The sequence below is a fragment of the Elaeis guineensis genome, chromosome 1 (assembly GCF_000442705.2).
Source record: "Elaeis guineensis isolate ETL-2024a chromosome 1, EG11, whole genome shotgun sequence".
Taxonomy (NCBI): Eukaryota; Viridiplantae; Streptophyta; class Magnoliopsida; order Arecales; family Arecaceae; genus Elaeis; species Elaeis guineensis.
Genome location: NC_025993.2, coordinates 154,411,040 through 154,437,714, shown reverse-complemented (window position 1 = coordinate 154,437,714; position 26,675 = coordinate 154,411,040). Strand labels below are relative to the sequence as shown.

The following is a 26,675-nucleotide window of genomic DNA, read 5'->3' as shown; positions in this document are numbered from 1 at the left end:
AAAGACAGGGCTCAGAATGCTGTGCAGCTGAACTGACCTCAGGCTACTGTGCTGAAGAAGACGTACCGGCCTCTGTCTGTGAAAACTGAAACTGCACACCAGCATATCGTCCCCTGCGACGCATGATATCACCTAGCATTTATATAAATAAAAGGTAGAATTAGTTAATATATGGAGTAAAATAACACAATAATTAATACAAAATATATACATCATAAATAATTATTACCAGTAACAATCAAGCAGTAGTGTTTCCTTCAAATTCTGTCCTAACCAACATCGTCGTAGCATTTAAATCATCAGCTGGCACAAAATTGTAGGGCATACATTGTGTATAAGTGTCATCGTCATCATCCTCCACTTGGTTTCTCATATCATATAAGTCTCTAGGTTTTGTTTTGATGACAGTAAACTAATCTTTATCTTTTGCGTCTTGTACATAAAATACTTGACGAGTTTGAGATGAAAAAATGAATGGGTCATCCTTCAATAACACACCAGTGTGTATCAACCTTGAAAAATTTACAAGTGTAAATCCATTTGCATCTTGTTTCAAACCCCTTGATGAGTTTATGTCTATCCAATCACATATAAACAATACTACTTTAAATTTTTCATAATAATCCAACTCATAGATATCTTTAAGTGCACCATAATAGGATTTTCCATCCGCTTCCACCATAACATCGCTATTCTGTATTTTTTTAAATTTCTCCCATTCTCTAGTATGAAATTTAAAATCATTAATTATGAAACCGTTATATCTATTCATAATCTTGTTAGGTCCTCGAGCAAGAGCTATTAGTTCATCTGAATTATTTATCTTCATCATCTTTGATACCTAAAAAAAAATGATATGATGAAGTGCTGTTGAGTTATCTGATATTAAATATGTATCAAAAATTAATGTATCCCATAATTAAATATAAATCACACCTGATTCGAAAGTCACATAGGGAATAACTCGACCAACCATCGCTATTCAATCCTTGCATTAGGACAAATGTTATGATTGGCTCGTCTCTGATAAATTAAAAATTCACTGCATAAAATATAAATATATCATTTAGAACATTATATCTAATATAAAATTTAAATCTTGATGTCATGCCTTAAATATACTAACCTGCGATAGTCAGATATTATGCACTATGAAGTAACACATAACGATGTGCTTGTGCTATGGATTTTTGATCAAGTACAATACTTTCAGCTCTTCCCAAGAATTTTTTAGTAGTTAAAAACTTATACAGTTCTGCATTCTCCACAAAGTCATTATGCCGTTGAGGTCGACTAAAAATAGTCTCTACACCTTGAAGATATCTTGAACAAAATGTCAAACATTCATTCGCAATATATGCTTCAGCAATCAAGCCTTCGGGATAGGCTCTATTTCGCACATAATCTTTAAGACGCACAAGATATCTTCAAAAATTAAATATTTATTAAAATATCAGTATGCTGTTGTTTCTAATAAAATTATCAAACGATTTAAGGTTTGCAATAATACCTCTCAATAGAATACATCCATCTATAATGTACCGGTCCACCAACTTTAACTTTTTAAGCTAGGTAAATGAGCAGATGTACCATAATAGTGAAAAATGCAAGAGGAAAATTTTTTTTCATCTGGCAAAATGTAATTGCAATATCGGATTCTAATTGATCAAGTTCCCGAGGATCAATAATTTTTGAACATAATGCCTTAAAAAATGACGATAATCGAAGTATAATTGCAACAACTTATTTCGGTAATGACGATCTTAAAGCTATTGGAAAAATATCTTGCATCAATATGTGACCATCATGATTTTTAAGATTTGAAAGTTTTCGATCCTTTAGATGCACACATCGTGAAATATTTGATGCATATCCATCAGGTACTTTGATACTTTTCAAAACTCCCAAAAAATTATTCTTTTCTCGAGCAGACATTGTGTAACATGCAGGAGGCACATACATTCTATCATTAGCAAGCATTTTAGGATGAAGTTCCTGTCGGATACCCATTTCTTTTAAATCAAGACGCGTCTTCATGTTATCTTTGCTCTTTCCATCAAGGTTTAAAAATGTTCCAAGTAAATTATCACAAATATTCTTCTCTATATGCATGACATCAAGATTATGTCGAATAAGATTATGTTTCCAATAAGGTAAGTCAAAAAAAATATTTTATTTTTTCCATAAATATTTACTGGGCTGTTGTGTAGATGTTATCTGTGTGTCTTCCTCATTTTCATCCTCAAAATAATTGTCTGGATCTTGAAATACCTCTGCATCTATAGTACTGATACTAACTTCCTCTGGTAACCCTTCGTGCATTGAGCTTTCAACATCATCCCTTCTTCTTTTTTGAGAGGACTTGGAGTGCTTACCATAGCTGTAATTGATGCCATCCATTTGTCTATGAACATCAGTTCCAAAAGGTGGAATAGGGGCACATCCCAATTCCATAGTACCATCAAACAAATCTTTCTGAAATCGAAACGGATGATTTGCTTCCAACCATCGATGATGTCCCATGTAACAAAATTTACCTCCATGTTTTAACTAAATTGAATGTGTTGAATCTCTACAACAAGGACATGCGACCCGTCCCTTTGTACTCCAGCCAGATAAATTGGCATATGCTGAAAAATCATTAATAGTCCATAACAAAGCTGCCCGTAGTTTAAATGTTTGGCCGTTCGAAGCATCAAATGCATCAACACCCTCCCATAACTGTTTCAATTCCTCTATTAAAGGCGGTAGGAAAATATCAATATCATTGCCTGGACCCTTATCTCCTGAAATAACCATTGATAAGATAAGTGATGATTGTTTCATGCACATCCACAGTGACAAATTGTAAGGTATCAAAACGATTGGCCAAGTGCTGTAGGTAGAACTCAGGGTCCGAAATGGATTGAAGCCATCAGAAGCTAAGCCAAACCTAACACTGCGAACATCAGAGGCAAAATCAGGATGCCTATCATCAAATATTTTTCATTGAAGACTATCTGCTGGATGTCTCAACATTCCATCCTTTGTACGTCCTTCATCATGCCATCTCATTGATGAAGCTGTTTTTGATGATGCATAAATCTTTTTCAATCTAGGTATAAGAGGAAAGTAACGCAATACCTTGGTCGGTTTCTTTTTACTCCGCGTTGCATCCAATTCATTCAGTACATCGTCTCGATCTTTTTTTTGTGTTATCCATCTTGAAGATCTACATACATTGCATGACTCTTGATTAGCATTTTCACCCCGATATAACATACAATCTTTTGGATAACTATGAATCTTTTCGTATCCAAGATCTAATTCCTTTACTACTTTCTTGGCTTCATAATACGATAGTGGTAAACGAGTGCTTTCTGGAAATGCATCCTTTAATAACTTGAGCAGCATGGTAAAACTCTTTCCAGACCATCCATTCAAATATTTTAAATGAAATAGATGTACAAGAAAAAAAATCTTAGAAAATTTCGTACAATCCGGATATAATTCTTCATCTGCATCTTTCATTAAGGTGTGATAACGAGCTGTCTCATCATTAGATGTATGTATAGGCTCCTCAACATGCATACGTTCCGTATGCGTACATCCATCAAACATCCCAACTATTTCTTGTATACTACTGGATTCTCCTAAATTTTGAACACCAAGTCCAAAAGCATCTGTGATCAAATCCCTTATATCATCATTTCTTGTAGAATTATCTTGTAGGCTAGTGGCTCCAAAATGAGTCAGGGGTTGGTTATATGATGATGGCAACATAGATTCTTCATGAAAAATTCAGTCGGTATAACCTCTTAAAAAACTATTCCATACCAAATGTTCTTCAACAATTTGTGGATCTAAAGAAGAACTATTTACACATTTCCGACATGGACATAAAATCTTTCCATTCAAACTACTTTTCTCCATACCAAATTTAATAAAGTTATGAACTCCATCTAAATATTCTTTACTATTCCTTAGTTTATTTATCCAACTTTTGTCCATTGTAAGATAAAAATGACCGAACTTGCAATTTATCTAAAAATAAAAAAAATTATACAATCTATATTAATACAATGAGTAAAAAATATCAGTCATTTCATAAAATTCAAAAAAATAACAGCTAGATAAAGTTTACATAGTAAATGCTTGCTATCATCAACTAATAGGTAAAAAAGGTCTTATCCCATTCAGAAAATGTATTAATTCTATAGGTCAATTACATAAATCAAATGATATACAACAAGAGCCGAAAAAAATTTCGACAGTATTTCTCTTTAGTTCTTCCGTATAGGAAGAACAAAAGAAAAATACCATCCGAAATTTTTTTCGAACCCTCAGCATACCATTTGATTATGGTAATACCTATAGAATTACTCATATTTTCTAAACTGTCCATACTGGACAATCAATTGATCAATGTACATAATTCTTTTATCCGTACAAAAATAAATAAATGTATGGATACAATAGAATATGTACATTAATCAAAAGATGGGTCTATGATTCTATGCAATGTTATTTTTTTTAAAATTAATTCATAATTAATATTGCCTGGCATGAAATTCACAACCATCACAAAAATACCCATGAAAATCTACTTAGCATAGATTTTAAAATTAAAATCCATGCTAAGTAGTTTTTTTTTTTTTTTTCAAAATAAACAGCATGGAACAGCTGCCTACCTAGCAGAAGAGTATTGTACAGATGATGAAGTAAGTGCTAGCAAAGAACCAGATCTTCCTTTCTTTGATCTTGAGATCATATTGGCTGCCACAAACAACTTCTCAATTGAAAGTAAAATTGGAGAGGGTGGATTTGACCCTGTTTATCAGGTAATTATGAAACAGCAATGTGATCTTAAACATTCACTCTATGTACAAAAGAAATAGTTCGTTATTGAATTGAATGAATTTAGATGTAAAACAAAAATAATATGACATCATCATCAACTTGTGGATTGACACTTGGCAGGGCAAGCTCAACAATGGGCAGGACATAGCTCTGAAAAAGCTATCTGAAAAATCATCACAAGGACTTGATGAATTCAAAAAATGAGGTTACATTGATTGCTAAACTTCAGCACCGCAATCTTATACGGCTTCTAGGTTGTTGCATTCATGGAGGGGAAAGGATGCTAATCTATGAATACATGCATAATCGAAGCTTAGACACCTTTATATTTGGTTAGTTCTTAGCACTTCCTCCTACATAATAACTAGTAGAAAGTTAGAAGACATAAGTCACATGAGAGTCTTCATGTAGAGATGTAAAGCTGATAATAGGGCTTGATGACTGCATTCTAGCAAAACGTCCATAACATTTTGTTACCAAACCTCACAAAAAGTAATGCTTGCATTTGGCTAATATTTACATTCTTCAATTAAAGCATAAATTGAAACCCTCAATTATGTTAACATCACTTGAAGAATGGGCAGATGAAGAAAAACGTTCATTATTGGGTTGGCAAAATCGTTTTACCATCATATTAGGCATCGCATGTGGACTTCTCTATCTTCATCAAGATTCTAGATTTAGAATAATGGCCTGTAATCCCAACAAGCGTGGCTGTAAGGCATGAGGGAGCATGTTGCTTGAAAGGTGTACTTCCAATATAAGACAGTGTGACCCCACCTTCAGGGCCGGCCCTGAGGCAGGTCAAACTGGGCGACCACCTCAGGCCCCAAGCCTACACCTTGTATTGATGTTCCAATAAAGTGCAAGAATGCCTTTCTACAATATTATAACAAAAAAAATAATTAAATAGGTTAATGATGGATTTTATACACTGCTTAATGAATATATCTATAGAAAATTATTACACGTAGATTAATTTTTCAATAATAATTAATATTTAAAGTATGTTAATTTTTAATAAAAAATGTCTCATTTTTTTATTTAGTCCTAGGTCTAAAAAATATCAGGACCGATTCTGCCCACCTTGACATGCTTTTACTCTCTTGGGATGTAAGAGGACTGGGAAAATCAAGTAAATAAAGGAAAACGAAAAAAATGTTACATTGGTGCAGAGTGATTCAATTGCATAGTACGACAACAATTAAATAAAGGAAAACAAAAAGGAATAGACTAATAGAAAAGGAACAAATTTGGGGAAGTTATAACTCAAATATCTATCAGCTTTTCCAGCGACTAAAATCAGATCTCCCAGCAAGCTAAACCAAGCATTCAGATTCATTACCCTTTCACCGTTATCAGAACTCGTTCTTTCTCAGAGAGATTGCCTCGTCTGGCAGACCAGCACTTCAGCCTTGTGTAGTACAGAAGCAGGTACTGCTTGATTGATCACAGGAACAGCATCAAATGTCAGAAAAATTAAAGACCTTGAGGACATAAATTAACCAAAAGAAAAAAAGCAAAACGCATAAATTGGTCATGATCCATATTTCACATTTAAAAAAAAAAAAGAGAATAAAAATTTTCTAAGGTGACAAAAGGAGGTAAAGCCAGTTGCTGGTCACAGGTGAGCTTCATGCACTAAAAACCAACAGAATTCCAGATTCCAACTTATCATAAAATTTTTGATCCACAAACAACTACCAGTCGAACTCAGAATACAGATCAATGCTGTGTACAAGTAACTCAATCAGATAGAGAACATACTTACAGAGAGAAAAACACGAAGCAAATCTAAAATTGCACATCTAAGTCATTATAAAAAAAATCATTCGCATGATTTGATCAAAAGAAACAGGCAACCTATCTAAACAGTTGGAAATTGAAACCAACCAACGATCGTCGGGAGAGGAGAGGGGAGGAGGGCCGGTGGGGAGGCTGCTTCAAGGAGGGCGAACGGCGTACGGCTTGGACCGCACGGGTGCAGCATCGACGGACGCAGCAGCAGAGGAGAGCGGCGGACGGCGGTGCGGCATGGACGGTGGGTGCGGTGTGGACGGCGGGTGCGGTGCCGGCGGCGGAGATGGGGGTCGGCGGAGGAATGGGTGGAAAGGGACGGCGGTAGATAGATTAAGGCATGGGAGATTGGGGGTATTAAACGAACCTAACGATGTTTTTTAGCGTCGTTACATAATGATGTAAAAAAACGTCGGCATTTTCTTTATTTAACGACGTTTTTGCTAAAAGCGTCGGCGTTGACAATGCTCAAATTTTACGATGCTTTTAAGCGTCGTTAAAAGATTATGCTTTTTAAAAACGTCGGCAGGTCAGCACAATCTACCGACGCTTTTCAAAAGCATCGACAAAAAAAGATCGCTAAACCATCTTCTTACTGTAATATGAAATTTTAAATAAAAAAATAGAACTACGGTATTAAATGGATATTAAATATGCATTGAAAAACGATAATCACATGGTCAATAAGGTGAAGCGATGCATTCCACATCAAATTTTTTACACCGTAGATGGTGTAAAAAAATTTCTCAAACAAAAATCCTTCAGCCCATTATTTCTCATACCAGCATCCTTCTCCCATCATCTTAATTTATCTCTGCCTTTCTCCAATGGTTACCGGGAACCACACTAGCTCTGTCGATTCTTCTCCTTCCTCCATCTCCATTGATTCAATGGACTCCCCATACGTCCTTCAGCACTAAGACGATCCGGGGAGTATTCTCGTCTCCCAACCATTAAAAATAGAAAATTATCCTACATGGCACCGTTCTTCTTGCATGGCTTTGGGAGCGTTTTAAGGGACTCCTTAACATTTCTAATTAGACTAGGAACGAGCCGGGCTGGACCAGATCATTCTTTTAGGCTTAAATTTTTTTTGAGCTTCAGCTCGATTTAGGTTCAAAATTTTTTAGAAAATTCCATCCTGAGCCTAATCCGAGCCCAAGCCTCAGCTCGATCCAAACTTAATTGCACCGGTCTGAATTATCTATGTGGGCTAAAAATTGTATTAGAACCTAAGTGAAGCTTAATCTTTCAATCTTTCGAAACGATAACTTCATATATTCTTGGTAAAATACTGTAGCATTGCATCAGCAACCATCCAATAATTCTTTATGCGTTTACCAGAAAAGTAAATTAATAAGATAATTGAAAAAGACATCTCTATTTTATGAACAGTTCATAAACAAGTATCTAAGATTAGACTCCGATTCGGGCCCAAGTTCAGAATGGATCTAGGTTTGAGATTGAGCTCCATTTCAAGCCTTGTTTGAGCTCGGACTTAGGCTAGACTAATAATATAAACGAACTCGGCCTGAAAATATATAGGCTCTATATTTAAAGCGTAAATTCAGTCGAAAATTTTTCAGACCTAGCCCTTAATCTGATCCGAAGTCTGGGCGATCCAATGGGCCTCAGGCTAGCCCAGGCTCAATCCCAGCCTAAATGTCTAATAATTGAGCATGTTGCAGTAGCTTGGTTAATTCTTGGATTGTCGATGTCCTTTCCCCTGAGATTGCTGATAGGGTCAGCTACAGAGCCATGGTGCACGAAGTTTAGGTCGATCGGCACGATTGCTTTTCTCAGTGGAACGCATTATCCATCTCTAATCACAAACGTGGTACCAACCCCATTTCATCTTATTATAAATATCACAGGATGAGTTGTCTGTGGAGTGCTTTTCCTAATTAATATAAAAAAAAAATTTATTTATATAAATAATTTAATTTTTAATTTATTTACCAGATTAGTACAAAAATGATAAAATACCATTTTGAATGGTATTTTATCATCGCCACGTCACCTCCCATTTTTCACGTAAACGATATCAAAAAATAAAAAAATAAAATCGTCAAATAATATGACGTTTTTAAAAATGTCATTCCAAATGACATTTTTAAAAACGCCATATTATTTGACAATTTTATTTTTTTCTCCCAAAAAAAAAAAAGATAAAAAATAAAAATAAAAATTTTAAATTTATAAAAAAAATAAAAATTTTAATTTGATAAAAATAAAAATTATCATTTAAAATTAGTATCCCTATTTCAAATTATCTTTTTAAAAAAATATCTGAAAAAAATTGATGTAAAAAAAAATTAAAAATACCACAAAAAAAAGAATTGAAAAAAAAATAAAAATTATAATTCTAAATTTAAAAAAAATAAAAATTTTAATTTTAATTCAAATAAAAATCATCATTTCAAATTACAATCTCCTTTCCAAATTAATTTTTAAAAAAATATCATAAAAGAAAAAAATGAGAAAAAAATAAAAATTATAATTTTGAATGAATTTTAAAGAATAAAAATTTTAAATTTAATTCAAATAAAAAAGATAATTATAAATTATTTTGTCCATTTAAATTTAAATTTTTTAAAAAAATATCTCAAAAAGAAATCTTAAAAAATTTAAAAAATAAAAAATACCATAAAAAAAGAATAAATGAGAAAAAAATAAAAATTATAATTTTAAACTTAAAAAAATAAAAATTTTAATTTTAATTCAAAAAAAACCATCATTTCAAATTACTTTCCACATTTTAAATTATTTTTTAAAAAAAATATCAAAAAAAATTAAAAAAAAGTGCCATTCTCTTTGGCATTTTCTTCCATTTTTTTCTTTTTTACCTTTTTTATGGTTTTTTTATGGTTTTTTTAATTTTTTTAATTTTCTTTAGTTATTTTTATGTGATTTTTTAATAAATAAAATTAATTTAAAATGGGGATAGTAATTTGAAATAATAATTTTCTATTTGAATTAAAGTTAATTTTTTTTAAATTTCTAATTATAATTTTTTTTACCATTTTTTATTTGAATTATAAATAAAATTTCTATTTTTTAAATTTAAAATTATAATTTTTATTTTTGAATTAGAATTACAATTTCTAGTTTTTTTCAATTCAATTCTTTTCACTTTTTTCTTTTTTTTATAGTGTTTTTTATTTTTTTACACCAATTTTTTTCAGATATTTTTTTAAAAAAATAATTTAAAATGGAGAAAGTAATTTAAAATGATATTTATTTTTTTTAATTTCAATTTATAATTTTTATTTTTTTTCACATTTTTTTCCTTTCTTCACTTTTTTATGGAATTTTTTTTCTTTTATTTTTCTTGAATTCAAATTAAAATTTTATTTTTTTTTTATAATTTATATTTATATTTATATTTTTTTATATTTTTATTATTTTTTTCTGTTTTTACGAAATATTTTGAGGTATTTTTTATTTGTTTGGAATATTTTTTAAATCAATTAATTTGAAATGGGGATAGTAATTTGAAATGATGTCTTTTATATTAATTAAAATTTAAAATTTTATTTTTTTAAATTTAAAATTATAATTTTTATTTTTTTTAATTTATTTTAATTTTTAACTTTTTTATGGTACTTTTTATTTTTTAAATTTTTTATTTTTTTGAAAATCTTTTTTTAAAAATTAATTTGAAATGGAGAAAGTAATTTGAAATGATATTTTTTAATTAAATTACAATTAAAATTTTTATTTTTTTAAATTTAAAATTGTAATTTATTTTTTTTTTCTCATTTTTTCTTTTTTTATGGTATTTTTAAATTTTTTTAAGATTTTTTTAGACATTTTTCTAAAAAATTAATTTTAAATGTAAAAAATAATTTAAAATTATATTTTTTATTAAAATTAAAATTAAAATTTTTTATTTTTTTAATTCATTCAAAATTATATTTTTTAATTTTTTTCTCATTTTTTTCTTCTTTTATGATATTTTTTAAAAAAATTAATTTAAAAAGGAGATTGTAATTTGAAATGATGATTTTTATTTGAATTAAAATTAAAATTTTTATTTTTTTAAAATTTAGAATTATAATTTTTATTTCTTTTCAATTCTTTTTTATGGTATTTTTAATTTTTTTTACAATAATTTTTTTTAGATATTTTTTAAAAAGATAATTTGAAATAGGGATATTAATTTGAAATGATATTTTTTATTTTTATTAAAATTATAATTTTTATTTTTTTATAAATTTAAAATTATAATTTTTTTTATTTTTTTTATTTTTCTTGAGAAAAAATTAGAATCGTCAAATAATATGACATTTTAAAAAACGTCATTTGGAATGACGTTTTTAAAAATGCCATTTCAAGTGGTGTTTTTTATTTTTATTTTTTTTGTGTCGTTTATATGAAAAATAGGATGACGTGACGATGATAAAACGTCATTCAAAATAGCATTTCATCCCTTTTGCATCAATCCGATAAATAAGTTAAATATTAAATTATTTTTGTAAATAATTTTTTTAATTAATTAGGTAAAGCATTCATTTTTTAAAATTTTTTAAAATTTTTAACTTTTTTATGGCACTTTTTTTTTTAAATTTTTTATTTTTTTAACATATTTTTTAAAAAAAATTAATTTGAAATGGAAAAAGTAATTTGAAATGATGGTTTTTATTTGAATTAAAATTAAAATTTTTATTTTTTTAAATTCAAAATTGTAAATTTTATTTTTTTCTCATTGCTTTCTCATTTTTTAATGATATTTTTTATTTTTTAATTTTTTAAAGATTTTTTTGTGATATTTTTTTAAAAAAATTAATTTTAAATAAACAAAATAATTTATAATTATCTTTTTTATTTGAATTAAAATTAAAATTTTTATTCTTTAAAATTTATTTAAAATTATAATTTTTAGTTTTTTCTCATTTTTTCTTCTTTTATGATATTTTTTTAAAAAAATTTATTTGAAAAAGAGATTGTAATTTGAAATAATGATTTTTATTTGAATTAAAATTAAAATTTTTATTTTCTTAAAATTTAGAATTATAATTTCTATTTCTTTTCAATTCTTTTTTTATGGTATTTTTAATTTTTTTTTACATCAATTTTTTTAGATATTTTTTTAAAAAGATAATTTGAAATGGGGATATTAATTTTAAATGATAATTTTTTATTTTTCTCAAAATTAAAATTTTTATTTTTTTTATAAATTTAAAATTTTTATTTTTATTATTTTTATTTTTTATCATTTTTTTTTGAAAAAAAATAAAATCGTCAAATAATATGACGTTTTTAAAAATGTCGGTTGGAATGGCGTTTTTAAAAACGCCATTCCAAATGGCATTTTTAAAAACGCCATATTATTTGATGATTTTATTTTTTTATTTTTTTTTTTGACGTTGTCTACGTGGAAAATGGAAGGTGACGTGGTGATGCATTTTATCATTTTTGCATCAATTTGATAAATAAATTAAAAATTAAATTATTTGTATATATATTTTTTTTATATTAATTAGGAAAAGCAGCGACTCACAATCAAGCCTCCTTTGGACAATCAAGCCTACCCTCCTTTGGACAATCAAGCCTCGTGTTGGATTTACCACAAACAGACGGTCTAGATGGCTTCTCTAGCATGTTTTCCGCACGGTGCACCCGTCCAAATTCTTGAGCAATCTATACAGCAGCGACTCAAAATCCTGACCTGATTATAGGGTCAGATTTGTCCACTAGTTCTGTAAAATTTTTTATTTTTTAATTTTATGAAATATTTATATATTAGAGTGATATGAGCATCTGTTCCTATCAAAAAAAAAAAAAAAAAAGAGAGAAAGCACCGCATCAACAACAATATGATAAAAAGCCATATTCTCATTATGGCTTGGCACCACTTCAAGAGTGAAATGAAACCACCATGACTAAAAATTCGCCACAAAATTTTCTGAGTCCAAAACAAACTGCGCTGGTTTTAATTTATACTTGACTTATAAGTACTCAACCAAAAATACACTTTAGGACTCGACCGGCTTAGGTTTTATCTTGATTTTGAATCCACAAGTTAAGCTTTAATTTAGTTGGAGCGATGGCCAGGTTAGATTGGGATCTTTGTTATACGGATTTCAGTTGGGTTCGGTAGCCTATGACTTTAGCCCAAAGCCCCAAATATAATCTAGCAAGAAATCAGGTTGACATTTTGAGCTGCATCATGAGATGTAGCATCCATGTACAAAGTCACAAACCAGTAGTCATCAGATCTGCTAGTTCACATTATATGTGTATCAGATGATCCATTGGTCTGGAAGTTTCTCTTACGGAACAAAGTATACCCTTGCACTAATGAACTATAAAGAAAGCTCGTCTTACCAAAAAAAAAAAAAGCCTATAAAGAAGCTAGTGGCTCATTTACTGACACGTCTCACATGCAGCAGGTGACTTATTTTGCCAAGCTTAAGCCCGCAACGAGCCAGCCGAGACTCTAAACGAGCCTGGCGTGGTACAGAAATATTTTTAAATCTTCGATCTTCGTCACCAAAAATATCAATAACAGTCTTTTTTTATTCAGCTACCCTCGTGGTGGTGGGGCACTTCAGCGTATCTCACAAATCTCTCTCTTGGAAAAGTTGCCCTTGCCAACCCATCCACCTTACGGCTTCACAACGAAGTAAAAGATTAAAAACAAAAAATTTACAGTCTGGAATCTGGATAAAATTATGATATACCAAGGAAAATTATATTTGTGAAATACGAGTTAAATGATAATTTTTTTTTAATACGAATACTTTCCAAATATGATACGTTTTCTTCGTTGACTCAGCAGCGTCACCACGCCTCAGATCCAGCCTTCTTGGGAAAATGCCTCTCTCAGCATCGAACTCTTTATGCGTGTGTTCGTACGGCACGAACGCTTCGCTCCACTTTACAGGCCTCTATCTCTTGTCGCACTCACTCCTCCTTTTCTCCCTCTCCCTCAGCTGCGAGTCTCTTGCAAGTGAGAAGCATGTCGGTCGCGATCCCTCGCCGCCTGCTCTTCATCGACGGCGAATGGAGAGAACCCGTCCGCCACAAGCGAATCCCCATCATCAATCCTGCCACCGAGGAGCCCATCGGTCGCTTCTTGGCCTTTCTTTCCCCATTCTTCTACCATTACAACGAAACCTCGTGTCGAACACTTGGATGCTGATAGAGGTTTGGGGTTTTGCAGGGGAGATACCCGCTGCGACGGCGGAGGACGTGGAGCTGGCGGTGGCCGCCGCCCGGAGGGCTCTTACCAGGAACCGGGGCAAGGACTGGGCCCGCACCTCCGGTGCTGCTCGTGCCAAATATCTCCGTGCGATCGCCGCCAAGGTATCCGTTCTATCCGATCCATCCGGCCAATTATTTGATCGTGGTACCTGGATGTGGCTTTCTATCTTGGATTTTTTTGTCGTATCTTATGGTTTCTTTTCCCTCTTATTTCCTTTTTGTTTTTCTTTGTGCATCAAGTCATGAGAGCAATTTGCCATTCAGGAAGTTTTGATTTTGTTTTTGAGGAAAAAAAAATTGTGGAGCACTCTCGTTGATTTTTCACAATTGTAAATGGCATGTGGAACGAGTTGTACGCTTTGATAGCAGCTGAAATATGCCGATCTTGCATACGAGCTCCAGATTAACTTGTTAGATTAAATTTTCTCTCATTTTCGCACTGCTTGTTGAGCTCAGCCTTGGCTAGCAACTTCATGTGTTGAAACTGAAATGGATGAATAATGTCCTAATACTTACCTCTCAGAAAGTGGTTCCTTTTCTGTTTATCGTGTTCCTGATCTTGGTAGGGCCATTGACTAATTTTTTACTCTCGACTTGATGCAGATAACCGAGAGGAAATCTGAGCTGGCTAAGCTAGAGACACTAGACTGCGGGAAGCCTCTGGATGAAGCAGCGTGGGACATGGTATATTTGCTGATTCTTGCAGGATCCATTTTTGAATGATGAACATCCATACATCTGCTTCTTACCGGCTATTTTCCTTTTATCCAGGATGATGTTGCTGGGTGTTTTGAGTATTATGCAGATCTTGCAGAGGCCTTGGATGGAAAACAAAGAGCCCCTGTATCTCTTCCTATGCAAACATTTAAATCTTATGTTCTTAAAGAGCCTATTGGAGTTGTTGGCTTGATCACTCCATGGTATACGATCATACATGGTGTTTGATTAACTTCCTGTTATCTCTTTTGTTTTCATGATATTTTTGCATGTTCTGCCTGGTGTTTGAGGTATGTTCTTGTGTGCATCATATTATACTCTTGAAATATTTCACAAAGCAGGATCTGAAAGGCAGGTCCTAAGTACAATGGATAAAAGTTTTTTTAATGATGGTGTTGTTTCAAGTTGTTATTAATTGCTATACATGATTTTAGATTTACAAATAGTGAACTCATTAAAGAAATATAATACATGATCTGGACTTTGATCCTCTCAAGAGGAGAGGGTATCTACACCTTTTTAACTCCAAACTTAATGATAGGGCATCCAAATTGAAGATTCACACTGTTGATCATGACCTATACTGCTAAAAATTTCTAGAAATAAAAAATCATGTATTTTGATGGTTTTTAACCTATGCATCATGTGGATGCAAAAATGGGTTGCTTCAATTTTGCTAGTGTGCTTAAATGCATGATAAGTGTTTAAATTGAGAATCCATCTTATCGATCTACATATGTTAAAACATATATAGATTGAACATCAATAGATTTTATTGCTTATCATAGCGAACATTGTCTCGTGTTATTTTAACCACTTATTTTGTATTCACATGATGCATAGGTTAGAGATCATCAAAACACATGATTCTTGGTTTCTACGTATTTTTAGTGGTATAGATCATATTCATCTATATAGATCTTTGATTTGGGTGATCTATTATTGATTTGGGAGTTGAAAGGAGCGTAGTCCTTCTCATAATACACTCCATGTTTCTTATGATTGATCCTTTTCCCATCATCATTAGTGTCAAATATCTTTTGTCCGTATGATCTTTTGGAGTAACAATACGCAAACTCTTCATTTATTTTGATCCTTGAATCAAAAATTTCTTAATAATTCATGATTTTCTTTTGCTACACAAAGTATTGGAGGAGATTTTTGCTTCACTATGAGTCATGGCGAGTTGATTTGGGGATTGGGAGGGCACCTGATACACTTACTTAGTATTAATAGAGTCATTGCGATCTTAGTGCATGACTTAAATTTGGCATAGAGTGCAAGGTAAACAATAAAGGTGCGTATCACTGATATCAGGTATACCTTATCATGCTAGTATCAAATCAATACTTTGTATGGTGGGTATATCCAGTGTCAGTATGCTGAACTGAGTTTCATATCTGAAGTGCTGAAAATGCAGCAACATGGTATCGATATGGGATTCACTACCAAGATGGTGAACCTTGCTGTAGCATTTTGGTCTACTCTGTTTAAGGTTTTGAGGAGACTTGAATGTTGTAAACGTGGTGGGATGCTTGGTAAGAGATCATGGGTGTTGATTCAAGAGAATCTAGAGGAGTTTAATTTGTCACAGTTAGATGACTTGGAGCTGAAATGCAAAAGAGGGAAAGAAACAGCTTAAGTGACTACAATCTTAAATGTAATATTTGGGGTCAAGATCAACATATTACTTGGATTTTTTGAAGGAAGAGGCAATAATGGTTATATTACTGCAATAGAGGGTATAAAAGCATCATTAAAGGAAAAAGCCATTTGAGGCTTGCCTGGCTTCATGCCTCAAGACCAGGCTCTTTGAAATGCTCGGATACTTTCACATGAGATTCCACAACATGAGGCTTAGACATAGCATACAAAGGTTAATGTGAGGTGAAAAACTTAAGCGTAAGCATCATAATGGTCTTTCTTTTTTTTTTTTTTTTTTTTTGTTTTTTTTTTGGGGGTGGGGGGGGGGGAGGGCGAGGGGGTGTATCTTGAATGGTTCACCGATTGTTAAATAGCACTACCAACACTTGAAATTAGTTTTGTCATTGTGTAAGCACAATGTGAATTATTAGTTTTGTCATTGTGTAAGCACAATGTGAATGGTCAAGTAATGCTTGCACTTGTTGTCAGGCGCATCTGAACACCCCTCTATCTTGATACAACCTGTTCCTCCACAAAATTGTGAAAGTGGATTATGGAGTCTAAATTCAGCAAAAAAAACAAAAAAGTATTGGAGACCTCTTGCCTATCCATCAATCAAACAAAAATAGTTGGCACCATAGATATGGAGTCCTAAAATGTATGGCAAACCATGTAAATTCAGGATTGTTATTGATATGATCTAAGCATCTAATAGAATCTAGAGGCTCAGACTCAACATATGTGGATGCACCTGAACCATGAACCAAATCAAAACAGCATATCATGTCACTATAGTTTCCGATTTATGACTACCTAATGCATAACCATGAAATCTTTCGGACATTTCATTTTTGTTCTTTTACGTGTTTTCAATACTTTAGAATATGCTTAACATTGTGGGTTTTATTTTTAACGCCCCATCATGTGTTTTACACTAATGGGATAAGGGTTAAAAATCATGATGTAACTAATAGATGGAAATATAACTCTATATATTTCATCAATTTTTTGATGAAGGAACTATCCTCTATTAATGGGTGTTTGGAAGGTTGCTCCTGCCTTGGCTGCTGGTTGTACAGCTATACTAAAGCCATCTGAGCTGGCTTCTGTGTAAGGCTTATGATGATTTAATTCTCTTCATCTTAGAACTTACCAGGCAGAGTCTAAAAATATTTTATCATCAGAACATGTTTAGAGCTTGCTGACATATGCAAGGAAGTTGGACTCCCTCCTGGTGTCCTAAACATAGTGACTGGGTTTGGTCCTGAAGCTGGCGCTCCTTTAGTATCCCATCCTCATGTGGATAAGGTTTAGTTATCTTTCCTGTTGTTTGTATATTCTGAATAGTGTGGTAGTGCTATCATAAATTCTTCTTCATCAACTATGATGCTCACTTGAAAATCAATTCATCTGTTATGATAGATTGCATTTACTGGAAGTACAGAAACTGGTAGAAGGATAATGACTGCTGCTGCTCAAACAATCAAGGTTTGTTAAAAAGTTGGAGATTACCTCACTAATCATTTAGGTTGTCTTGAGTAGGTTGCTTACTGTGCTCCGCTGCATTTTCTCCTTGTGTGTTAATTGGTGATTTGTTTATCCTTATCTCATATCTTTTGATGTAAGGGTCTTTATTCTCTCTCTCTCTCTCTCTTCTTTCCTTTTTTGTTCAGCCTGTTTCATTGGAACTTGGTGGTAAAAGTCCCATTATTGTATTTGAAGATGTGGACATTGAGAAAGGTATGTCTTGAGTATCATGCACTTCTCTCAATTGTAGAAAGTTCTCTCTCTTATACTTTGTTTATCATGGTGGAAACTGGAAAATATTTACTAGAAGCAATTATATGTCCAAATAATACTCTGGGTGGCTGCATACAGTTACTTGGAATTCTAAGAAGTAGCACCTGAAGACTTTGGTTTATGAAATAAAAGTGACACCTGTGCATTTAGCTTGAATATTACTTGGAAGTTGTAAGTCTTCTTCAGTAAAAGATCATATATTGAAGTTTGTCTACAATTTTAAACAGCTGTTGAATGGTCTCTTTTTGGGTGCTTTTGGACAAATGGTCAAATATGCAGTGCAACTTCCCGTCTTCTTGTACATGTAAGTCACCACTTAGGCAGGATCCCTCTTTTTATCATGTTACAAGATATGATTAATCATCATAAAGTTTCAGTTGTCCAATCATTTCTTTTTATGTTTTCTAATATTACCAGTAGGTTATCTATGTTAGAACTTAAAATTATCAGTTAAGAAAATATTGTCATTTTATGCGGACTTTATATGTTTTTGCTCGTCATCCTTGGACATTATGTTTGCCATTTTGTTCGAATACTTGTATATCTCAAGTTCTCTGGTGCAACAAATCTTATGTTTTCATCTTTATCATGATATGTCATGCCCCGAACTCGTCATCAGAGTCGACCATATGACACAACCACAAAAATCTTAGGACAAGCCCTAGAGATTATACAAAGCCCAAATAATAAACAAATTCATAAGAATATTGAAAGAATTATAAAAGTCTAACTATATTTATCAAACCAAACCAATCCATCATTATTGAATAAGGTTCACAAGATTGAAACATTCATTTGGCATCAGAAAATCAACTAACTAATGACTCGAAATGCCACATCCAATCGGACCGATGCTACACATCCTACAACTCTGAAGGGAAAAGAGGGTGTGAGCTTAACAACCCAATAAGAATCACTCACACTCACACAGCATGAATATGAAACACCTTTGTGATAAGATTAGTCGATAAGAAAATAGTAAGATTTATATACAGTAATCTGTATAATGCTCTGTATAATAATATGTATACTATAAAACAAATATATAAGCCATGCTAATATGCATATCAAGTCTAATCGTGTAGCTACTTAGTTGCATACATATCATCATACAGAACTCTCGAGATACATGTCACTAATATATCATTGAAGCAATAATTTGATTCAATTTTATCTTTCATTCTTTGATTAGCATACTTGATTCATGACCATATTATCATTCCGACACTGGACTAGATCCGTTCATGCTCCAGTCCGTGACAGGTCAGTCATAATCTGATTTTCAGCATTAGATTAGTCACAGTCATGCTCCAATCCATGGCAAGCCAAAAACAATGCCGCATCTTAGTTCGAGATTAACTCAATATATACATCATGTTTTTTGCATGGCCGACTAATCTAGATGCCACCCATACTCCATCAATTATGTTAAATCATGATTTTCCTTATTTAACATGAAATCTATAATAAATACCAATTATCATGAACTTCTAAAATCAATTCATTAACACATGATACACGAGCCGGTATATAAATAAAACAGACAGTTATGCAAATACAGTTATAAATAAAAATTTCATAATCATGAAGATGATTATGTTAAAGAACCCTTCTATCAATAACAAATCCAAATACAGCGAACACCGACTTGCTCCTTGGTCTATGAATCTGGAGGCAAGGTGTTGGACTTAACACCATTTAGTCCTGATAATTTGCTTACCGACAGAGCTAGGTCCATCAAATTAATTATAAATGTTCAAGATTATGATGGAAAATTTTAAAAGACTGGGATAGATAGTCGCATGAATCTGATCCAAGACCTCTGATCTCACAGTGTTGGTCCTAGATGCCTCCTATCCAAACCCATAAAACATCTTTGGACCATGATCAACAAAACATGTAGAGAGAGAAAGAGTGAAGAAGAGAGAGAAAGAGAAAAGAGAGAATGTCAAGAATTTCTTTTTTTTCTTCTCTTTTTTTCTTAGTTTTTTTTTCTTTTTCTCCCTTTCTTGTTTTTCTTCTCCCCGGGCAAAATAGAGGTGGAAGGCTTTAGGCCGACCACCCCCTCTTCCATAAGAGGTCCCCAGCGGTGGTAGCGACCCACCCCCACTGTGACAGCTGCACCAGCCCTCGGCAATCTGAGCACAGCAAGTCCGGCGATGGTGGTCAGCTCGATGGGAGAAGAGAAGAAATAGGGGATGGCCCTATCCCATCATTAATATGGCACTTCACAGGCTAAATCTTGAGCAATGATGACCCCCTTATTGACTAAAAGAAAAGAAAAAAAGGAACTAGGCCTTATCTTGGCTCTGGTGAGGTCTAACGGCCGATTTGTTGGAAAATCCCAAGGATTCCTCTCAGAAGATCAAGAACAAATCTTGGAAGTTTGCTTGCCAATGATGGATTGGGGTTTGAAGCAAGGTGGTTAGGAGGGGGAGGAGACCCTTTATAGACTAAAATCCTAGGGTTTAAGTGTGCCCTAGATCCTTTTCTCAATCATAATCGGAGAAGAGGAAGACTTCCAAGCCCATCAAGAGTCTTCCTTCCCTTGCTCACGTGCACAACCCATGTGGCTTCTTTTTTTGGATGCTTTAAAGTTCGTGCAAAAATGAGAAAAATCTTGGGCTTGTCGATCAATGGATCGGACCCTTACATGATATATGTGCAAGACTAGCACTATATTTTCTTTACTTTTTTATTGTAATGGGGCTACAATTATGAGGGTCAACATTGTTAAATTGTAGTTTGCATTTGATACTCAGAAAAAAAAAATGATGGTATTTCTTGTTAAAATGTGAGCAGCAAGGCATTAACCTATCTGACTTGTTTATCTTTCTTCTCAGTTCCGTCTACCTCTTTCTTTTTTGTCTTTACAAGAATTTAAAAATTCTACCTTATTCTTAGTAGGTAATAAGTATCTTGATTCATGATCCCATCATCATAAAAATCTAGCACATAACATGCATGATGCATGGGGTACCCTTTTTTATTATTCCTAAAATATTATTTTTACAAGTTTCACAGTTATTTAGAAATTAACCTATTTTTGTTAATATATAAAATAATTATTTTATTAATAAGTACTTTTATTAGTTTTTAATACAATTATCATTTGTTAATGTATTAATATATTATTAAACATTATTAATATTTTAAAAATATTAGTAATAAATTATTATTGAACATTATGAATATTTTAAAAATATTGTTAATAAAAATTTATTTATTTGTTAAAATATATTAGTTTTATTAAAAACTATTAGTATTATTAATATTATTAATTTATTATTTTTATAGTTTCAATTCATGTATTAAAATATTATTATTTATATTAAAGTGTTATTAATTTTTGTTAATAATCTCTTCGTGATTTGATAGTCCAATGTATCTGACAGATGATTTGACTGATCAGACTATTGGAATCTTGCCCCCACAAAGCATAGGCTAGTATAAGCAATGTAAGCTTTGGTATTAAATAATGTTTATGCACACAATAAAATTGTAATTATAAGCCATAAAATTAAATAATATCAGTAAACATGATGGATGTTGTAAGAACTAAGGGAACGTTTGGTAGCATGTAATCCTAATAGGATTACATGTAATTTTACAACAGATAATCAGATTACATTGTTTGTTTTGCTACTTTCACAGATAATGTTGCATTACATGTAATGCAGCATTATCTCAAAAAGAGATAATTTGATTGGCTAGGGGGAGGTGGCTACGTGATTACATATAATCTTGCAATCCTGCAATCTGGCAACAAGATAACTTCAGGATCAAAATACCTCCATCAAAATAAATTAAAATCTATATTAAATAAATTATGGATAGTCCCAGTTGGTGAAAATAAAACAAAAAACATAATGGGTGGTTCCGGCTGGTGATGTCACCAAAAATGGTTGATCCCGAAATTAAATTGTTCCTCTAGAAAATAGACAATAATCAATAAGCAAGGATGGAGGTACTTTGAAAAAATTAGTTTATATTCCATGTAATCTAAATTGTATACCAAACACTGCAATGCCGGCTTCCCTGTTATTTTACAACAACATTACTGTACATACCAAACACTGCAATGTAGGATTCCCTATTATTTTACCACGTAATCATATTCCCTCTGTAATCACATTACTATAGCAATATTACCTATGTGATGCACCAAACGCCTCCTAAATTCTCTTTGTACACGTGGTGAATGTTGTAGGCTGTACACATGGTGAATGGAGAGCTATACAACCAAAATAGTTTATTTTTTAATTAAAAGATTTTGAATATTAAAAATAAAAGGGTTTTGGTATTGAGATTATATGCATGATTCTGAGAAGAAACAGATGCCTACAGGTGCTAGACAAAGAAAATAAATATATAAATAATTAGGGTATAGTTTAGGGTTAGATTGTGCCTTTCTACTCGGCTATTTGAGGAACATTAGAAATGTTACTAGTTTAACATTTGATGAAGTTTTTTTACTAAATTGTGCAGATAGATTCTCCTAGGTGTTTTTACCACTTGAGAAACATTTGGTCAATACATTAAGCCCCATCCAACAGATTACATACCCTTAGCTACTTTTGGAGTCATATGAATTAAAGATAAGATATCGTGCCCACATCTTCTACTATATCAGACATTTCTTAGCATTAACTTTTCTAATGAATCTAAAATGTTGGTTGAATGATGTATCCAGGAAATTGCCTTCTTTCTTCCGAGTGCAAAAGACCAAATACACTATCTACATGACAGTCCCATAACATGATACAAACTTTCGGTAGCTCAACACAAATTTAACATTATTCAAGTTCAGTCCAGCCCATCCCCATGTGCTTGACTTCATGAAATGAAAACTTTTATGAATGCATTGATTGACAATTTATCATAAACTCTGTAGTCTGCACTCAAAAAAAAAAAAAAGCATCCACCTTTTTGTATTATAATGGCGGGACCCCAAAATAAAAGGAAGTTGATGAACAGAGGGCCGGGCCAGACCTGGTGCTTGTAAAGCACTTCATTGAATATGTCCTCAAGAGACCAAGAAAACTCCAAAATCCAACAGGTCCTGTGGCAGCTTTACCTTGCCACCACCTTCACTTCCAGCCCCAACCATTTCGTCCACCTGTATATCCAAACAACAAAAAGAAAGAACATAAATAGTTAGTTAACTTGTTATATATTACTAATGCCTCCATTCACCTCCCGTTAGCACATAATTCTATGCTATAACAGGCCCATTAAGTGGTTCTATGTAATCCCTTCTTGACTTTTCTTTCCACTTTGATTGAAGTGAAGGAGAAGAATGAAGAGGGGAGGAGGGCTAGGAGCAGAAGAGAAGAAGAAAGGAACTCAAAATTCTTCTCAGTGATGAAAGGAATTTAAAGCCAAAAAGAACCTAGGAAGAAAGAGATATCAGGTGGTTCACATAACCAAAGCATTTGGGAATTTGAACCATGCTCCTCAGTGCCCGAGCTTGCCACTGTTTATAGTGTATGTGGAGTCATGTTCATTAATTAAAGGTGATAAAAAAGCAATGTCCCTTCACTTTGCCTAACTCCCTACCTGGACTTCGCATGGAAATATTGTTTGGACACGTGGTGAACAGAAAGCCCTAATATCTATATAGGTGGCAAATGTAGAGCTCTGCTTCCGTTTTAGTGTGTGTTACATTGATTTTTATGGGGCTGTGTGTATTTGTTAGATTGATTTTTATAGGGCTTGCAGAGTTTTGGAAATCCTTCTCTGATTTTTGTGCCCCATTTGTATATTCACTTAAATAACCACTTTTCCCTGGCCATAGAAGCATGCGTTCAAATGTGTGAAATAAAGACTAGCTCAAATTTTGAAGGCCTGGGAGGTTGCTTTATAAGGTAGTAGAGACTGGCAGAACCAAACAAGGACATGAGATTTAAAAAAAATCTAGCAACCTGGTTACATTTCTGATATTTGTCATGTGCTGTACATTGAAGGCCCAGGATGTTGCTTTAGAAGGTAGAGAGACTGATAAAACAAAACAAGGAAGTGAGATTTACTTAAAAAATCTAGCAACCTGGTTACATTTCTGGTATTTGTCGTGTGTTGTACAATTCAACTTCAAAGAACTTTTAAGAATTAATTTCTTTCTGTGTCTTGAAGGTTGACTGTCTTTTTTTCAGTATGATATTGATCTTTCCTTGGATGATTGTTCTGCTGTGATTGCATATCAAGATTCTTCTAACAGCACATATGCACCTTACTACTATTATAATTTCCAATATATAATTCAACTCTTATGCACGGGAATATAAAATGTTGCAGGAAAGCATCTCAAAAGAATTCATGGAGAGACTTGTTGCTTGGGCCAAAAACATCAAAATCTCCAATCCACTTGAAGAAGGTTGCAGGCTTGGACCTGTTGTCAGTGAAGGGCAGGTATAAGACTGTTAATGACAAACTTATGAAAAAATGGAACATATAATCTTCATAAGCTTTTTGCCGTTCACCCTTCTGGTTCAGAAAACTATCTTTTTCCAGTTTTCCTACTTGAGCTCTGTTTTAGCTTGAACTAGCACATAAATTTGAGAGGGGAGTGAGTGCTGCATAGCGTCTATATGCTGCCTTCACTATATAAAAAGCGGGCCAGCGCATGAGATTCCCACCATTTCAGGGATGTCAAATGTACCCGGCCTTACCCCTGCATGTAGAGAGGCTGTTTCTATGTTTCGAATTCATGACCTCCAGATCACAATAGAGCAACCTTACTATTGCACTAAGTCTCACCTTAGCTGCCTTCACTATATTGTGTTGCAAATATTTAGGTCATGTTTATCTGCAGTTGTAGCATATCATCAGTATGCCTAGTGGGCTTTGTTAGCAATTCCATCTCCCTGATTGTTCCCAAACTTATGTTTTAAATGCATAAGTGTGTCATTTTCTTATGGATCCAATGCTAGTGTCACTTATATGTGCTAATTGTTCCAGGAACAGTATGATTGCAGTCTACTAAATTGTCTGCCATTTATTTCAGTATGAGAAGATCAAAAAGTTCATTTCAACTGCAAAGAGTGAAGGTGCTACCTTTTTGTGTGGAGGTGGACGCCCCCAGGTTAGTCATACTCACATCCTTAATTTGCATATTTTGTTTGATATGGATCTACTGACATTATCATTAACCGCCAGCATCTAGAAAAGGGGTTCTTTATTGAACCAACAATCATTACTGATGTGGACACATCCATGCAAATTTGGAGAGATGAGGTTTTCGGGCCTGTTCTTTGTATTAAAACATTCAGCACCGAGGAAGAAGCTGTTGAACTTGCAAATGATACTCAGTAACTTCCTTTTCAATTTTTATCTTGAGCAGATTTGAGATCAGAATTGCAGAAGTTATGGAGACACCCTATGATTTTTATTCTACTTCTGTTTTTCTAGATTTGGCTTAGCAGGTGCTGTTATTTCAAAGGATCCAGAGCGCTGCAACCGTATATCTGAGGTATACCTAGATTTATGCGTGCACCGTCATGCACCCTTCTAATTTAGCAAGGACCTAGCCTTAATGCTTGCAGTCAATTGTCCGATCAACTGCATGTGTCTCTTTTTTTATTTATACCACTATGTTGAACTCGTGGGGAAAAGCAAAAGAGGCATTCTTAGACAATGTAGATATAGTTAATCTCATCTAACTAGAGTTACAGATTTGAATCAAATGACTAATTTATAATTTGGAAACATATAATGGCCACCACTCCAGCTGACATTGACCTGCTAAACAATGTTAAGAGTGCTTGGTCAAGGCAACCATAAGCTATAAGACGGAGGCCTGCCATACAACATGGAATAGGAAGGCAAGCTAGTAGCATCATATTCTGAACTGATCTATGACTGCTTTCCCAAATAATCATTTTCTCTCTTTATTTTTAGTCATTTAATCTGGATTTTTGTCCTTACAATGAACATAGACAGTAGGATGAAATTCATAATTAATTGATATTAGAAGGATTTTTGATGTTGCTCTGCAGGAAATTCAAGCTGGAATTGTATGGGTAAACTGCTCACAGCCCTGCTTCTGTCAAGCTCCTTGGGGAGGAAACAAGCGCAGTGGTTTTGGTCGTGAACTTGGGGAATGGTGGGTACTCTAAACAATGGAGAACTGAGCTTTTTGTCTGTATCTTGACGTCATTTTTTATCTGTCTTCGTTCTCTATAGGGGGCTCGATAACTACTTGAGTGTGAAGCAAGTGACTGAATACATCTCAGATGAACCTTGGGCATGGTATCCACCTCCCTCCAAGCTGTAGAAATGTTATCTGCTTGAAGCAGTGATGATCGGTGTGAGCAAATATCATCAAAGTTTGGACATCCAATATAATTTTGTGATCATAACGTGAATGTGAGGTAGACTGCAGCTGGAAATACATGGCAGGAGCAAATTGCACTTAAAATGCTGCTGGTTACATGCTCTGGTACATGTAGTTTTGTGCAGTTAAAAATGTTGTTATCCTATATTGTCTGGCTGGATCGAACCTTATACTGAAAATAAACCATCTATCAAATAACCGGATACCCCTGAACTGGACTTCAGTAAAGTTTGAAAGCTTGAATTTCAAGGAATTATTTCGTGAGACCATCATCCTATTGAAGCTTATATCCATATCCAGATATCTGCAGTTTACTGGTACCCAAATCCGTTTGGCA

At 33.2% G+C, this 26,675-nt stretch overlaps 1 protein-coding gene across 1 annotated transcript; it reads left to right on the top strand.

Moving 5' to 3' along the window:
* Positions 1-13,531: 13,531 nt before the first annotated feature.
* On the top strand, positions 13,532-26,602 carry LOC105039123 (betaine aldehyde dehydrogenase 2). The gene is made up of 15 exons (XM_010915134.4): positions 13,532-13,709; positions 13,805-13,947; positions 14,449-14,529; positions 14,617-14,765; positions 17,224-17,316; positions 17,391-17,514; positions 17,629-17,694; positions 17,880-17,946; positions 18,234-18,310; positions 24,301-24,414; positions 25,010-25,087; positions 25,162-25,313; positions 25,414-25,474; positions 26,001-26,107; positions 26,188-26,602. Exons 1-15 carry the CDS (start codon positions 13,601-13,603, stop codon positions 26,276-26,278), a joined length of 1,512 nt encoding a protein of 503 aa, XP_010913436.1. The 5' UTR covers positions 13,532-13,600; the 3' UTR covers positions 26,279-26,602.
* Positions 26,603-26,675: the final 73 nt, after the last annotated feature.